Raw genomic sequence first — 17,500 nt, 5'->3', positions numbered from 1 at the left:
CTGAACTAAATGCTTCTTGTTGTGGTCGACAAGCTTCTAGTCAAAATACGCCCAGGAAGAAAACTGAAATTTTGCAGACCGAGCTGTCTCATTTAAAATCTGTTTCCACTCTAAATACGACAAGTTTAATTTTCTGTGAAAAAGGAGTCTGATTTGGTTTTGTTCGCGGGAGGTCGCACTTACGACGTTGTAATACCTTTTAAGCCAGTATCACGCTGTTCATGGTAATACACATGTCGAATAACGTTTTTCCCAAAATCCTCTGAAAATACTTACTATAATGTAAACAACCATATTGATAGAAGTTTTCTGCGACAGGTGTGCAAGATATACATGTACCAAGCTATTGGTGGTTTAAAGTTAAAAGCGTTTGGCCGACATTTTAAAATCTGTCTGTGCATGGTAACTGGCACCACAAATCGGTGTTCAAGTCATTAGGGAGAGTGCTTTGAAACTAAACAAGGCGACGAAGTTTGTAAGTTTTGAAGTCTTTAACATTGAACATTTCTTACGGAACATGTTAAATGAGGGAAAGTGAAAATGAACCAGGCTCTGTAAACCATAGGATCTAGTTGGCTAAATGCAGTAAGAACAAGGCTTAATTCGGTGCCAAGTCCACTTCAGTTTAGGGGCTATGAGGCACCTCCCAATCAAACTACCATTACGCGCTTTTAATCTAAAAGCAAGAGTCTCACTTCTCCGAATGCAGCCATTAAAACGATGGAAAGTACGAAGAATTTAGGGACTTAACAACAATTATTTTTTATGTGAATATGGCTTTCAAGGCAGTTGTCTGTTTTCAATTAGTCACTTCTGCAATCAGTTTATTTCAAGTTGGCCTTTCAACTCACAGAAAAAGCAAGCGACATAGGAATCCAGTTTACTCGATGTTTGGCGGAATTGTCGTTTAGCCAGTTTCGATTTCTTTCGATTTTAACATATTTACTATTTTTTTATGCCTTCCTTATCAGTTCAACTGTTTTAGCGCGACAGCAGTTTCTAGTTAAATTGAAAATTGCATGGATCGGGATAACTACATTATTAATTCATACGAGAAGAAAAGAAGGAGAACATAAATTAGTTGTTCAGGTAAAATTGTCGCCATAAAATTCAATTTTAAACCTATCAATATTGGTCCAGAGGAAAAAATGGATAGCGAGGTAATCGGTTATTTGCCATTTGCTCTACCTTTAAGATCTTTCGATTAAGGTTCTCATGTTTCAAAATTAAAAGCACCACTTCAAAGAGATCTGTGCGTTAGAAGAAGTCCATTTTCATCATTTCAGGATTACGTACGAATCAAAAAGCACAAATTGATTGAGAATCAGGTATAACTATTTAATTCCTTCCCTTGGTCGCTTTGCTCGTTGCATTCGGCTTGTATTAGCTTCCTAGCGGTCAATATTATCCCGTGCAGACTTCTCTCTGATTTATTATTAGTAACTTACGAACTAAAACTTCCTGAAACAATATAAAGAGCAAAGAAGCCATGCATTGCCAATCCATTTTAACTCAAAACAAATATCCGGACGTGGGGTCCCAGAGCTTTAAGATTCAAACAACATGTGAATTATGAAAGTATAGAGATTATTTCCAATTTGCTTTTATTAAAAAAAAATTCTTTCATTAAATGCATCAGTAAATTACAGCACCTGGTGCCGCATTAAATTATGGCAATAAAAGAAAATTTCCGTCTCTCAGACAAACACTTTTGCAGAATTTAGTTTCTTCCCGGGATCTGATTCGCTGGTTGGTCTTGCAGCGATTTGTCTTGCATCAATCAGCCTTCCAAAACCAAGCCAAAAGACGCCAATAGTTGCGCCGAAATCTTCCCAAAGGTACCGCATTAGACTGGTTCAGTTTAATTCTATAGTTAGTAAGACGATGATTAATTGTTGACGATTCGTAACTTGGAAAGAAATTGATGGGGCGTTACTTTGTACCTATGTAATGCGTAAACTGATAAGTTACTCGATATTCTTGAATTATCCTCGCTCCCAGGCTTCTATTAAATCAGGGTTTAACGGAATTCGAACCCATGACCTGTGCGATGTCGGTACAATGCTCTAACATCTGAGCTATGAAGCCACTTAGATTGAAATCAATGCATAAATGTCGGCAAAATCTGTTCTCAGGTTGAATCCGTTTTACCTTTTACCTATCCTCATTATACCTACAACCCTGGTCAATACTCTTGGGACATTAACGCAACAGCTGGTGAAAATGACGCATTTTCCCTCCCCCCGTCCCCCCCCGGTTCAGTGTTGACGTTATGGCTTCAAATCTTTTTCAACACAATCAACATTGCTGAGGGGAAGGGGGGACAGCAGAAACAGGCTCTTTCCGCAACATTTCCAAGCATTTATAACAGATTAAATACACTTTTCATAAGCATGGTGTGTTTACGCGCCTCATTTTCGTAAGTGTCCCAAGACGTTTTGACCAGGATTGTAGGTTGATCGAGTACGCACTCAGATGAATTGAACAAAATATTCTTGGGAGCCCAAATTAAGCCTGGAGAAAAATTAGGATCAGGTTAGTGTTAGGGCCCGAGTTCGAGTACCGGCAAGTGCCATGGTAGTACAGTTCTTCGTTCCCTGCTTTGATGTAATGTTGAGACTGAATGGATAAATGTATGAATACAGAAACCTATAAGATGATGCAAAACATGAAGAAGATGAGTGAGATGCGTAAGCCGGACATTTTCTACGTATTAAAATGCTTTGTCTTGTTGAAAATAAAACGAAATTTCTTAAAACGGGAGGAACAAATTTAGTGAAAAATACGCAAACATCTGTCTCTGTCTTCATATCTTACTATTTCAAGGGTTCATCATTGTTCTCTGTCAAGTCCTTCAGAAATCAGTGTCAAGAAAAACTTGTTGACATTAGCTCACAACGTTGTGATTTGCTTGACTATTTTAGCGACGAATCAGTATTTTCTTTAATGAAGCAAAATAGAACGAGATTATAAAATAGAACTCTAAAGAAAATAACGGATGTCAACCGAAAAACTGAGCTCAAAAGACTTCTCTGCAGTTAGTCGTTTTAGTGAAGCGGCATGTCAACAGTTCACGAAAAGCAAGAAAGAGGAAAAACCATGGCGTCGCGATGTGCTTGTTTGCCTATTTTAGCTAGGAATCCGTATATTCTTAAATGAAGCAATATAAAACAAGATTAAAAAATAGAACTCCAAAGAAAATAAAGGATGTCAACCGAAAGCCCTAGTTCAAAAAGTTGTTTTAAGTTCAAAGGCGTGTCAACAGTTTGCTCGAAAACAGCAAACCAGCGAAGTGTTGTCAGCAAAATCATGTGAATACTCGCCTTTTTGAAGAATATCCAGGCCTTTCATTACATTACTGATGTTTTTCCTTCTCATTGCAACGGTTAGTAAGTGAAAACTTGCATTTTAAGAGGTGAAATCCAATGTTTCGTCGCGCCGTAGTAAAAAAAACATTTTCAATTAGCCACGACAGTTTCAGCACGGAACAGATTTCGGACCGTGGTCCGTATCGTAAAAAGCTGGACCGGCTACGAGCGTGCGATTAGCCAATCAGATTCAAGAATTTAGGATTCCTGCCCGCTAAGATGCTTCAGAAAAATTCTTCTTCTTTTCACATTGACTGAAGTTGAAAGGCACAGACTTTGGCGGTTTGCATTTAAGCTGAGATTCCGCAGAACTACTGTGAAAATCGTCGTAAGATCATCAACATCAAATCAATTGGACTTCTTCAGTTCCGACGGCAAGCTGTACACATGGCTATATCATGATTTCTGTACTCGACTAAGTCCACTGTAAAAAAAAGTTTGTTATCCTGGTTACGGTATTTCTCTCTGCCCTTTGTCGATGAGATCTTTGAAATAAAATTTATTTCCAGAGCTCTATTTACTTAATACTAACTATAATTTATGGTTGTTATTTTAAGCAAGAATATTTTTCTTCTGTGTTAGAATCACTGCTTTATTTTACAGCAGGCAGCTGCGGAGATATTCCAACCATCAACAAGAAAACAAATGCAATTATGATAAAGGGACTGGACTATCATCAGTCCCTTTGGGCAATTTATGCAATTTTTTATAAACGCTGTGTTGGTGCAGTCTCCTTTGATTATTTGCTTCGGCTATCGACGGATTTTCACTGTTTTTTTTTTTTTCAACAAAAGCAAACACCGAACTGGGATTTTTTTAAAAAAGGCGATATAGAAATGACAAGTTAATGCACTTTCAGACAGTATATCTGATTGGGTTTTGTTCGCAGGAGATCTCATTTATAAGTTCTACCCTCTTAAAAGCCGTTAAAAGTACAGTATCACGCTGTTTCCATACTCATGCATGTCTAAAGATCGTTACTTGAAGTATTTAAAGATATTTTCTGGGAAAGGTGCATGTACATCGAAGATATACCAAGACAAAATGGCACTAAATTAATAGCGTAAAGGTATTTTTTTTGTCAGAGGAAACACATGAAAAATACTAATATGTTTTTCGGACATTTAAAAGTGTAACTGTGTAAGCAATTCAAGGACTAGACTTAAAAGAACGCCAGATCCTGGAGAAGGATCGAATCAGCTATATAAATAGTTTTAAAAAACTGCACCGCTGAAAGACATCAATTCACTTATTCCACTCGCACTTATTCACTTAAGTCGTGATAGTGTGCGCAAAGCGAGAGAAACATACGTCATAAACAAAGCTAACACTTCAACGTTTAGACCTTAATGAGAAGTGGGTGCAGTTCCGCACGCGAATACCCAAGTCTTTTAGAGCGCTGACGTCATTCCCATAATGCAATGCCTTTTCCAAAATTTTCTCGAACGTACCGTTTAGACCCTCGAAAAGGAAATGAAAGAAATTAAGGGATTCGTAAGGATTTTGGCTTTGAAAATGTCTTTGGCTTTGAAAGTTGTCTGTTTGTTGATCTAATTTCCTTTGAAGGCGACACAGTTAAGTTGACCTCAATGACTTCCCGATCGAGCTGCTGTTCATAGAAGACCAAGGGGCGCCTCGAGGTCGAACTGGGTCGACCATCAGCAAGCTCGTTTAGGTAATTGCTACTTTTTTCTAACATATTTAATATTTGTTGATGCCTTCCTTATAAGTACGCATGACTTTCTTGGTACGACAGTTAACAAGGAATTCCCAGTCAAATGATTAATTTGAAAGTTTCTTGACGATCTGCAGGTTTTTGGAACTGACCTTGAAGGACATTAAGCCTTGTAACGAAAAAAAGGAAGGATTTTAAAATAGATCGTCCATGTCAATTTAGTTTTAAACCTACAAAGTAGTTTTAAAAACATGAAGCGAGGTAGACAACTCACCATTTTTGCGTGTGATCTTTCGAAATTTAGAAACGCAATAACTTCATTTTTCAAATTTAAGAGCGCCGCTTCAAAGAGGTCATCATCGCATCAGGAAGAGGCTGCTTACATTGCACCAATTGAAATTAGGCTTAAATGAATACTGAGGAAAAGCAGGAGGGGATTGTAAATTGAGTGCCAGGTCTTTATTTTCTTGTTTTAGTTTGTTTCTCCTGAAGAGAGAGAGAGAGAGCCCATATAAACGCACAGAACAAAATGAACATTCCTAACCTGGTCCGTAGAAAAATGTAGTCATAATTAACAATTTCAATGTGGCAGACATTTGGATGACTCGCCACTTTGCGCCCTGTGATAAATTTAGGATAAGCCATTTAATTTTCTACGCGGCATTTCTACTTTGTTCCACTGATAAACAATGATCAACCCCAAAACGATACTGCACTGTGTGTCATTCAGTTTCCCCTCTTGCGTACGTATCAACACCCATCAAAACCCCTGTCAAAATTGCGTGAAGGCTAAAATGAATTATTCACTAAGCTAGAATATGGTTGCAGGTCTAATGCGTCTCAAGGAGCCGATGTTCAAAACAAGAATAATTTACATTCTTGTTCGCTTGCTTGGGTATAAAATTACAAAAAGGTTTTAAAATATGAGAAAGCTTGTATGAGGGCTTTAGATTGACGATGAGAAGGATTTGCTTTTAACATGTTTGAATTGAAATAAGCCTCTCTCTGTACAAGATATATATTTTAGTATATCCTCAGAAAAAAGTAAAAAACGAATTGATTAACAACTACGTTTTGAACGTGAGTGGCAGTTGTTCCATATTTAAATTCATAAAGTTTTCTTATGGCAAAAAAGATGTTATATCCTCAATCTTTAATTTCGCAGTTCGCTTAATACCTTAAGAACAAAGCGAATAATACTTAAAAAAGAAACAAAAAAACAATAGTAAAAAAACTTAGTAAATATGCGCTTTCTTAAATTTGAAATTACTGAAAGCTTTGTTTTTAATCATTTAAGCATGCTATCTCGATGAAAAATGAAATTTTATGTTAAAAGGGTTTCCGCTTTGGTGTTCCTTTGTTCAATGTAAATTACAGTCCTCCTAAAAAAAAAAAAAAAAAAACGAAAAGAAAAGAAAAAGCTCTGTAATTGAGTTTTGCACCTGTTGAGGATCTTTGTTCACATTCGACTCCACATTCGTGAAGATCCTGAAAAATAGGTATCTGGATGAAGAGGTTTTCGCGCTGCAGCATGGAAATATAATTGTCTGTGGTTGATGATGGAAACTTGATGATGATCTAGAATTCCTTCTTCAGGTCCTTAAGCTTTAGATCAACTAGAACGCAAAACGTTTTTGGTTGTTGCACGTAAAATACCACGCACCTAGAATTGCAATTGCTTAATCCATAGAGAAGAGCGCGCAATCGAGGACCAAGTGAAAGCAGAAATAAAATCAAGAAAAAAAAGGTGTCCTTTGATACTCGGCTCTTAAAGTCAACAAGAATGTTTAAATGGTGACAACACGGATAAGACGGTATTCGCGCTTCCTTTTTGGGCAAGTGAGATGTGACTCAGGAATACGCGGAAAAAAAATGAGAGTTATACATTGCACTGAGCAGGATAACCCACGACCTTCCGGTAGCCAGTTCGGATGCTCTTCCGCTGAGCTATATCATCAGCGAAATTCATTGAAGGCCGGCACGGATTTTGAAAAACAAAAAAAATATGGTGAGTATGGCGAAAACGTTTTCTTTGAAATATGGTATAAAATCGTTTTTATTACGTTTTAGAAATGAAAGTCTTTGAGAGGAACCCGCCAAAATGCTGCGCATGCGCATTCGCCTAAAAATTTGAGACTGCAAACGGCTGTTGCCTGTTTTGCCAAACTTTTCGCGAATTCGTCATTAGGTTTTGCAGAAATCTTGAATTAAAGTCGTTCCGACAAACGAGTCGTCTATCCAAAAGAAATCAGAAATTAAGTAGACAAAAATTTGGGAAACTCTTGAATACGGATTGGTTTGAAATGTGAGAAGGTGGAGTCCTGGTAATTCCTTAAAGAAGATTCTCAATGGTGTCTTTGGAAATAAACAGCTTTCAGAGAAATTCACTTTGGTTTTAAAGTTAAAGTCGAAAGCTTTGAATTTATGCTGATCCAAACAAGCTGTCTAGCGCAATTAAAAAGTAATTGCTAATCTTTGCGCATGTAATTTACTGCCCGTAGTACAGCAAAAAGGTTTAAAGCGAGCAGAAAACGTATCGAGCGAAAAAGACACACAAAAGCACAGAATTAAGAGCAAGCTTGAAGTTTTCATACGTCCAATCTTGTATGGGTCTAATTTATTGATGAGTTTCTTTTGCTTTCAGGTAATTTAGATTTTTCGTCCAATGTCAGGGAATTGGTGAATTTTGCATCCAAACTAGGAACTCTCATCATTTCTTAGCGATTACATTTGTTAGTCCTCGTGAAAGGTGAATAGGAACTTTTCCGGTCTGCTTGATAACGGAAGACATGTAGTAAATCTGTCTGACCAAAACCACCAAATCATCGTATTAGCATTTGGAAACTGAGATAAAAGAAACATTTTTCGGAAATTGAGAATAAGACGTGAGATTTACGGATGAATTTATTCCCTAATCCGACATAAGATTTAAAAGCGTCACTTGGATTTGAAGATTCCTTACATTTATCTTGACGCGCCGAAGAACATAGTGAATGCATTTTTAATTAAGGCCTAATTAGGTTGATCTAGCCATGTTTATATATCAGTTATTCGTAAATCCGACATGTTCACTTACTGAAAACACTCCTCTTAAAGAATCATTTCAATGAACCTTCGACGAATTTTCTGGATTGTGAAGGTATACTGATCATGACATCTCTCAAGCTTTATACTCCGATGATTAGGTAAAATAGGTATAGCTATATCCTTGCTAAAACATAAATCGACTTAAATTAAGCTTTAAATTTATTGTACACATCACTTTTTTTTCAAACACTGGAAACTGACTTACCATAAGCACGTCAAGAGAAAACTTTCGATGATATTACTTGCTATTTTATGAAAAATATCATGTTATGTTGATAGCACATTCTTTTCTTTTCTTTTTTCAAAGGCACGTGAATTGTTTCATTTATAGCCATCGTCGAAATATTTCGTTTTAATTTAACATTAGATTTTCATTTTCATATAATTTAAGAGGCCCGAATAACATATTTTTTGTCATAAAAGCAATAATTTCAAAATACTTGAAGTAACTTCCTTGTCGATATATCGATGCAAGAAAAAGTTCTGCGATCAATATAGGAATTTTATTCATCCGGCTTTAACCCCGTCCAGCAATATTATCAGCTTTAATATTCGAAGTACCGCGACGCTTCCAAAAGTGTATTTGTAAAGCATTTACTCGCGTCCTAAAATAAAGTTTGGTGATAACCCACAAGCATCTTCTGAAACTTGGAAAAAAAATCGAATGCGCGTTGCGCTTACTATGACGCCCTTCAAACTATTATAAATAGAAATTTTTGAGAGCGGAATCTAAGACTTTATACGCTGTAAATGTTAACTTACTAGGGTAGAAGGAGACGGTGACGAGGCCGATATCTACCTTTAAAGAAACTAGAAGAAGACTATGAAATCGACGGCAATCCACTACAATGACTGACATTTCGTTGAATTGAAAATTCGGTTGATGGCAGCTACAGTATAGCCGAACTTTAATCAAACGATTATTGCCATGCAAAGAAGTTATTAATGGATATTTTCGACGGAGGCAGACGAGGAAGATAAAGACGTTTTTTTCTTTGTATTGTCCGGGTTACCATTTCGGGGGATCTTCGGAGAATCATTACATAGTAATTTGACAATTTTGCCTTGTTCCCCCCTTGAGAAAAATATCGGAAAATTGCGATATCCTACTCTTCTGAAAACGTTGTCACGTCTTTGATTCTAACTGAGCCGTTTTCCAAGAATTCTATATTTTTTAGGGAATCAATGGCAATGCATACCAATTAGGCCATAATACGAGTTCTATTTCCTGTTTTTTTAGTTCCTAGGAGTTTTATTAAAAAGTGGAATTTTTTGACGATCTTGCTTTCGTCCCACCTCAGAAAAATCAAATTTATGGAGTTTAGGAATTTAATAAAACAATTATTCCATTCGCGCTTGTTGGATATGAGACTGGTTATAGCCAACTCGGCGCATAATTGCTGGTCTTTTTGCAACCGAGAAATCCGAGAAATTTGTTTTTTGATATTAAGCGTCCGGAATTTCATTTACAGAATCTGATGGTATAGCAGAATTTCCGAGGAAAATTTTTTGAGCAATCTCCGAAAGCATCTTCGGAATATTTCTTGCTTTTCAAGATGAGAATAAATCTATTTAATCAATGCTTGGTGTAGGATATTTTTATTTCTCTGACGACTTGATGACTGTAGACTGAATATGTTCTTGTTTTCAGACTATGCTATCAAATTTCACGATTATTGTATTTTTGCATATCCAGTCTTAATCCGATTTTACATCTGGGGTTTAATCTGATGTAATATCCCAGATTGTCCAAATGGGATCCAGAGTTGTCAGACTGAAGCAGAGTTTCTTGAATCTTTTATTTCATACTACGCATTAAAGATGAAAAGCAAGTGTTTGTGCCATTTATTGGACTCAGTTCGGCAAAATTTGTTTGTATTTAGTATCTTCGGTCCATGGAAAAAAAAACTGAAAAAGTAAAATTTCAAAAAAGAGCAATAATCATGACCTTTTGTTTTTTCTTTGTCTTCGTAATAACCTCACCCCACCCCTTCCCGTCCACCTCCAGTTGACACATGCTAAGCTATCATCTACGTGCGTAATCAAGGCTATTGACCAATCACGATAGAGGCCCAACGTTCCCAAATTTCCTTGCGCTGAAAACTCGTTTTGTCGCACTCAGGTCTTGCCAGTGTTTCTTATAGTCGACGTTTCCCGATATGACATGTGGCAAAGGCAAAGAAAATTGAGCCTGGATTCTTATTTCGACAGAAAAAAGGTTTAACTCGAGATTTTTATAATCTCTTATTCGTAATATATACAGGAAGCATGCTAATGTTTAACTTCACCACAGTTATCAACGTTACCTACAGTAGCTAAAGCTGAAAAATTCACAGGTTTGAACGGGAACCTGTAAAAGTAACGTTAATAGCTGCAAAGATTTGTAAAAAAATATATTAACATGATTCTTTTTTTCCGCAGCACATGTATACGTCTTTTTTGTATCAAGTTTCTTCACGTACAGGAAAGTACCTCTTAATATATGAGCAAGACGGGAAAAAAAAAATCTGGATCAACAACTTTTGTTTAGATATCAACGCTATTTTGTTTCCCCTTACCGAATGGAAACCATACGGCGATTCGGCAGAAGGCAATAGATTATTTTTGCGATCTTCAAATATTAATAAGGAAACAAAAACGTTTTGAGAAATTGTATCGAGTCTAGTTTTTTCTACCGAGAGTAATATGTCAATAGTTATAAAATAAATGTCAAAGGTTGTTACAAAAGAGCGAAGATTTGCATTTGATGATGTATGTCATATTGACACGATTATTTCGCTAGAAAACACAAGAATTTGCACTTGTAGCTTATTTTCGCTTTCGCATCACGGTCTTCCCTGTTTTGTGAAATTTAATCAGTTTAGCAGTAGACTTGAGGTGTTATAAACTGAACGTATTAAACGTAGAGCCGGCGATCGGGGTCACACCATCGATAGGCGATAAAAAAAAGACCAAAAAAAGTTTCGTTTTCACGTCTTCACACGTCCTTATTAGCGAAGCTGTTCTTTCGGCTGAAAACGTTAAGCGTTTCCCAATTTTTTATTACATGATCGGGGAAAAGGAGTCTCTCAAATGGCATCTTTAATATTCTTGAAAAATCTCAGTTAACGGTATAATTACCTTGCTAAATGAAATACTGAGGAAATTTAATTACTTTTGTTTGAGGTATCTTTGCATGTAGACATTTCACGCAAATACATTAACACATTCATTTTAAACGTGTCTATTGTAAAAAGTTCTTATTATTGCTATGAAAAGGTGTTAGCTTTAGGCTAACGAAATTTTGAAATGTTCCATAGTAATTTTTTTCCTTTTATTTATATTCTCTGTATATATAACGTAAAAAACGTATATTTTTAAAACGTGCCTAAGTTACCTTTGTTTGTGCCTCGGAAACCGTCGATCACGTTGAGATAGTAGAAGACTACCGTAGACTCTTCGATGACACCTTGGTGGTTTCACACGATATATTTGAACACAGAAAAAAATGATTAAACTCTGCATATTAGACGAGACGACAGGCGTTTTAATTTTCTTTGTCAACTAGAAACTTACACAAAACTGCTACTTTTATAGCATCATTAACACCATGTATTTACCTAAGAACCGGCTGTGTGAATCGGCGATAGTCACATACAAATTGCTTAATTTCTGTATAAGCACGTCTATAAACCAAGAATGGCTAAAACGCTTTTCATTTTCAAATCGAATTAGAATGCAACGAACGTATTTCGCGCTCAGGGTGCCTCATTTGCCTCGGGAATCAGGCGCTTACCAGTTCTTTTACAAATTCGAACAGTTCAAGAAAAGACTGAGAAATGTTAATATTTTGTCTGTTTGGAGACTAACATGTCGCAGACAGTTAGATTTTAAATTTATTGAAAACCGAAAGACCAGATATTAAGGAATACATCAGAGGATCCCAAGGAGAAACACCTGGTTGGTTTAAGGAAGCACTTTTTATCAAAGAATTGAATCCAAACCTTAATTAACAGAGATGGGGGCCTGGACCTGCCTCTTTGTTTACAGTGCACTAAAACGGTCACGTGATTTAAGATCACTTGACCGATTGTTACTTTAATCAGATACTCGACTGATGAAGACGATGTGATAGCGTTGAGACTTTTAATCTGTTTGTCACTGCTGATTGCTCTGAGGTAAATGTTCGGATAACATCATGCTTACAGAGCTGGATAATTATCTTTTCGATAATCAGGATCAGTATAATTCCACTTTGTTTAACATCTTTCCCAAGCCCTACTTAGAAGTCCATTGAAGATTTTTCTGTCTTGTGTAGATTTTTCAGCTTGTTTTTTATCAAATGAATATTCAGTAGTTTACTAATCTTAATCCAAGGATATCTTATATAGTTCGCATTTTATTTACAACTCAGGGCAAACGTTTCGTTCAATGAACATTTGTAATTCTGCGACTCTGCGACACACATGTGCTATGTACTTCAAGTAGAGAACATATAGTCCGGGAGCATATGTCATTAAAAAAAGTCCCGTGGGAATTTTGTGAAGCAAGCAAGCCACTAGTCTAAATATCTTAATTGGACCCTAAATAATGCAAAAATATTTGGTGGCACTTTTGTAACTTTCACCGAGGTGAATTATAAGAGGTTTTAAAAACAGCTTAAATTTGTCACCACGGAAACGAGGCTACATAAGTTAATTCCTTTTATCTTTCAACCATGTGAATGAAATCACACAAAACTAGCTATGATGATATTTATTGATGTATTAGACACTTCTTCGTGTTCTCTTTGTGGAACGAGGAGTCACGTGACGAGTAACCATGGAAACGTTTCTTTCTGTATTCCTCCTTATCATAATTACCTAAGAATGCAAATATTTCCTAGAATGCTAGCTGAAGAGTTCCTAATGCCAATATATAATTGCTTTGTTTGCTAACAATAGTTTCTCAACTACATAGTTGGTATTTATCACTTGAAAGCATTGCCAGGGAGAGCCTGTGAAAATCATGCAGTATGTGTGGTCAGCAGTAACTTTCACTAAAATAAAGGTCCGCCATCTTTACTTACAGACTATGTAGTTCAATCGTAATATAGCGTCTTTAATGGCTAAACAGAACGTTGATATCAATTTTAAACTTTGTTTAGTTTGTCAATGTGTTAAGGATGAAGATTTAGTGGAAAATCCTACTTCTTATGACAAATTAGTGGCTGCTGTTAAAGAAAGAGCGTCTTATGGTGAGTCAAAATTTTCGGAGATTTGGTCTTCTCTGAAAGTGTTTTCAGTTAAGGAGCTTGAGGTTAAACAAGGGACATGGCACAGAAAGTGCTATCAAGATGCTACACACTCTGGAATGCTAAAGAGGGCAAAAGAAAGATATGAGAGAGTACTGTCTGGACCAAATGAGTCAAGACGAAAGACCAGAAATTTGCAAGAAGCAGAACCTATCAGCCAACTCACTCGATCAAAGACAACCCCTTACAACAAAGCAGTGTGTTTCTTCTGTAATGGTGAAGGTTGTAATCGGGAAAAGCTGAGGGAAGTTAGAACCATGAATGCAGGAGCGTCACTACGTGAAGCTATTGAGCTGAGTAGAAATGACAAACTCCATGTCAAATTCTCAACTGCAATCAATGCAAGCGATGCTCATGCAATTGATATAAAGTATCACAAAAATTGCTGGACTAAAAATGTCTCAAATGTACTCCGCAAGCCTCTGGCATCACGTTCATCAAGTTCCGTTTTGGCAAGTGAGATAGCAGCTAAAATTGAGTTTTTAGCAACAACGGAAATCATGTTAAGGAATGGAAATGTTCTTCATATGTCAGAACTGGACACCGCATTTAACAGTATTGCAAAAGAAAACGGTGTAGCAGATAAGACGTGTAGCCGTAAAGTAATGAAGCAGCTGTTACAGGACGAAATTCCTGGTATCGAGTTTCACAAGCCAAAGAGAGTCAATGAATCAGAGATGGTAACCATTAAAGAAACAAGAGATTTTGCCGTACAGCTTTCCGAGGAAACCAGAGATATCGGAGATGATATTAAGACCTTATACGATGCTGCACTACTTTTGAGGAAGGCTATCAATAACTGCAGAAAGTGGATGTTTGATGGGTCTTTGGAAAGTCTTTCAAAAGACAATTTTCCAGAAGAGTTGTATTGCTTTTTTAGATGGGTAATTAATGGTCCAAAGACAACACTCAGTGCAGAGGAGAAATGCCAAGAGGTCCACAAACGTGTTATGAGCTTAGTCCAGAGTACTGTTTCAATGTGCTTGACCGAACGCCAAATCGGGAATAAAAAATCCGATGTGATAAAGACAAGCCGTGAAATGCCGCAGCAGCTGGCAGTGGGTCTCGCAATCCACCAATCGATACGAAGTAAAGGGTTAGTTAACATGCTGCATGGTTTCGGAATGTCGGTAGAATACAACAGACTTCTTAGAGTTGAGTCTCAGATAGAAGCCAGTGTGCTGAAACGCATGGAACAAAACAATGGACTGTTTTTACCGGCAAACATCGTGGAAGGCAGACACGTTTTCTTTGCCATTGATAATGTTGACTTTGCCGAAGATACCTATGACGGGCGACGCACATTGCACGGCACAGCTATGGCGATCTACCAAAAGTGTGACAAAGATGACGAGAATCCTGAATTAAGGTAAGGCGTCCTTAATGTGAGTGCAAACACTTTTCATGATAAAATCAAGATTTCATTTTGGAAACAAGTTTACTGCCGTTCAAAGAACTACAGCATGAGAAATTGTGATACTACGTAGAAAATTCTTATTTTTCCGTATTATATTGCTAATAAAAATAAAGTAGAAAATGAATATTCCTTTGTTTGCTCTCGGTAGTGTTTATAGCCAAAGGTTAGTGGGGCTGAGCAAAAACCTGAAACAAATAATTCAAATTGAACTTAACATTGTTAAGAATCCCAACTACAAAACAAACCCAGGCGATAGTCAGAGCGGGATTTGAACCCGAGATCTCCCGATTTCAAGTTTGGCGCCCTAACCAATCAGCCACCCTGCCTACTACTCAGTTTTGCAGTCCATTATCGTTGTTGTCTGTGTTGTTTTCAATAATAGATTGGATCCTGACCAAACAGACTTGAGACGATCTGTAAAGGACCTCCCACCGTCATTAACGGCCTTACTGGAGTGCCCAAAACCTCCCTCCAAGCCTGCAGTTCCACTACATCCAGCTTTCGGCCTATTTTCTGAGGAAGAAATCCCAATCACTTTGAGTTTAGACGATTATGCCTGGTTGCTAGCAAGGAATCTGACCAGAGAGACGGGCAGCGATGAAGTACAAGAAAGTGAAGTCCTCCAGAACGCAGTTCCTGTATGGTCTGGTTACAACTCACTTGTCGTCAATGATGCTCTGCCTGTTACAAGAGTGGGTGCACCTCCCCTGATTGCAGCCCCTGCACATGAGTGGAGCACGCTGCTCACAGTACTTAAGCAAGCTCAGGGAATTAATGTTAAGGTGGTGGGAGCCGACAGAAAGACTGTCGTATCACTTGACATGGGCCTTTATCTTCCAGCCAAGAAACTTCAAATGGCTCGTGATGATCTTAAACACATCATTCTTCGCCCAGGGGAGCTGCATATTTTAATGGCACAGCTGAGAACCATTGGTGCATTCATTGAGAACAGTGGCATCGACATGGCATGGATAGAATCAGATCTATATGGTCCCAATACTGTCAAGCAGATCCTAGAGGGAAACCACGTGAAGAGAGTTGAAGCCGCGCACTTGGTCACGTTACAAGCCTTTTTCATTCTATACCAGGAAGCGTTTCTTCAGCACGTACCAGAGTCATCCAAGAGCCGACTAAAATCGCTTGCAAAAGATCTTTGTGATGCATGCTCCAGTTCTGAGGGGGTTCAAGTGGCGGAGGCCCACCAGCGATTAGTAAATGCTGTAGAATCCATGGAAATAATGAAGAAGATGAAAGAGTTTGACGAAAGCCATGAAAACAGCCCCATGTTTAAGGTTTTCCGACAGTACATGGGCATGGTGTTGGAAATGCTAATGTTTATCAGAGCAGTTCGTACAGCTAACTGGGAACTTCACCTCGAAGCTCTCGAGATATTTACCAAGTATTTCTTTGCCCATGACCGTTTGAATTATGCGCGAATGATTCCTCTCTACCTAGCCGAGATGAAAGCACTGTCAAACACAGACCCTGAGATCTATGCAGAATTCAAGGAAGGGAACTGGGTAGTGAATAAAAATCCTTGCGTACCGTTCTGTGCGATTGGTCCTGACAATGCCTTGGAACACTTAAACCGGTCTATGAAAGTAACTGGAGGCTTGGTTGGCATAACCCTTAACCTAAGTGCACGTGCGAAGTTTTTCCTCATTGCACCAGAGTTGGCAAGATTAGCAAATCAAGCCAAAGACATGGCAGGTGTAACACATGAGACTCGTGGAAAGCACCATAATCTTACAGCTGCTGTGGTATCCCGAGAGGAGAAAAACATCACCAAGCTGTCAAACACAATTAGAGCCTTCACCAATCCCTTCAGTCAAGAAGGTGCTGACTTGTTTAACCTGGTGACGAAGGTAGTACTGCCGGAGGAAGTCAAAGATGATCTGTGTAACCAAAGTGCTATAGGGTTGAAGCTCTTCACAGTATTTATAAAGGAACGGATCCAGACTGGCAAAGAAAATCTATGGTCGCCGATGAAAAAACAGAAGCTACTCACATGGAAAACCACAGGAAAGAAGACCAAGGTGTCTGTTGACCACAAAGTGGTGGAGTTACAAGAAGATAGATGTCTCTTTGCTCGCATGATGATGGTATGCAAGTCGCGTCCCGAGATCAACATAGCTGTGGCAGTTGGAGTGTATGAGTTTTCTCTAGTGCCACGATCCCTTTTTGCGTCGGATGGCTCAATGCTGCCTTGCCCTACAAAGAGCGCATTGATGAACGCTATTGAGAAACATGTTAACCCAGAAAATTCCACCACAGAGTGCCGAGTAGCTCCATCCATGCAAGGGAAGGTCTCGATAGTCGACGGCATGGCTGAGTTGCAGTCCCTTGACAAACTCACGTGGATAACGACCTGTTCTCAACTAGCAGAACATTACATAAATCAGCTCTTACGAAAATGCAGTGAAAGTGATGAAATCCATGTAGTTTTCGACAGATATGATGTTGAAATCTCCCTGAAATCAGCCACAAGAGTACGAAGGCAGGGTGGTCAGGATCCGGTGTACTACAGGATAACGGACTCGACCCACATTGGTAAGGTTCCGATGAAGAAACTTTTGTCTCACAACAAAACTAAAATGGAACTCACTGAATACCTTGCAAGAAAGGCTCTAGATCATGCAGAAATCATTGGAAAGCGTCTCGTTGCAGCCTGGGGAACTTCT

The 17,500-nt window shown here is 38.1% G+C and overlaps 2 protein-coding genes across 10 annotated transcripts in view; both read left to right on the top strand.

The window, feature by feature from the left end:
• LOC137984812 (neuropeptide FF receptor 2-like) overlaps positions 1 to 17,500 on the top strand; it is a 34,769-nt gene that overhangs the window by 5,015 nt on the left and 12,254 nt on the right. The window contains exon 3 of one of the 9 annotated variants that reach the window (XR_011119183.1): positions 10,552 to 11,600. The exons of 1 other annotated variant lie outside the window; for it this stretch is intronic. The gene's annotated coding sequence lies outside the window, so the exon portion shown is untranslated. Of the gene's footprint in view, positions 1 to 380; positions 476 to 4,934; positions 5,044 to 6,086; positions 7,052 to 7,632; positions 7,688 to 8,109; positions 8,229 to 10,268; positions 10,349 to 10,551; positions 11,601 to 17,500 lie in introns of those variants that run through there. 7 more of the 9 variants (XM_068832099.1, XM_068832102.1, XM_068832104.1 and 4 more) reach the window with 7 other exon arrangements.
• The window catches only part of LOC137984459 (uncharacterized), a 5,193-nt gene continuing 1,044 nt past the window's right edge, over positions 13,352 to 17,500 (top strand). The window contains exons 1-2 of the mRNA XM_068831631.1: positions 13,352 to 14,771; positions 15,202 to 17,500. The exon at positions 15,202 to 17,500 is cut by the window's right edge and continues 1,044 nt beyond it. Coding sequence (XP_068687732.1) covers positions 13,462 to 14,771; positions 15,202 to 17,500 — 3,609 coding nt within the window. The 5' untranslated portion in view covers positions 13,352 to 13,461. The remainder of the gene's footprint in view (positions 14,772 to 15,201) is intronic.

Source organism: Montipora foliosa, chromosome 14 (assembly GCF_036669935.1).
Source record: "Montipora foliosa isolate CH-2021 chromosome 14, ASM3666993v2, whole genome shotgun sequence".
NCBI classification, from domain to species: Eukaryota; Metazoa; Cnidaria; class Anthozoa; order Scleractinia; family Acroporidae; genus Montipora; species Montipora foliosa.
This window is presented reverse-complemented; position numbering and strand designations above follow the sequence as displayed.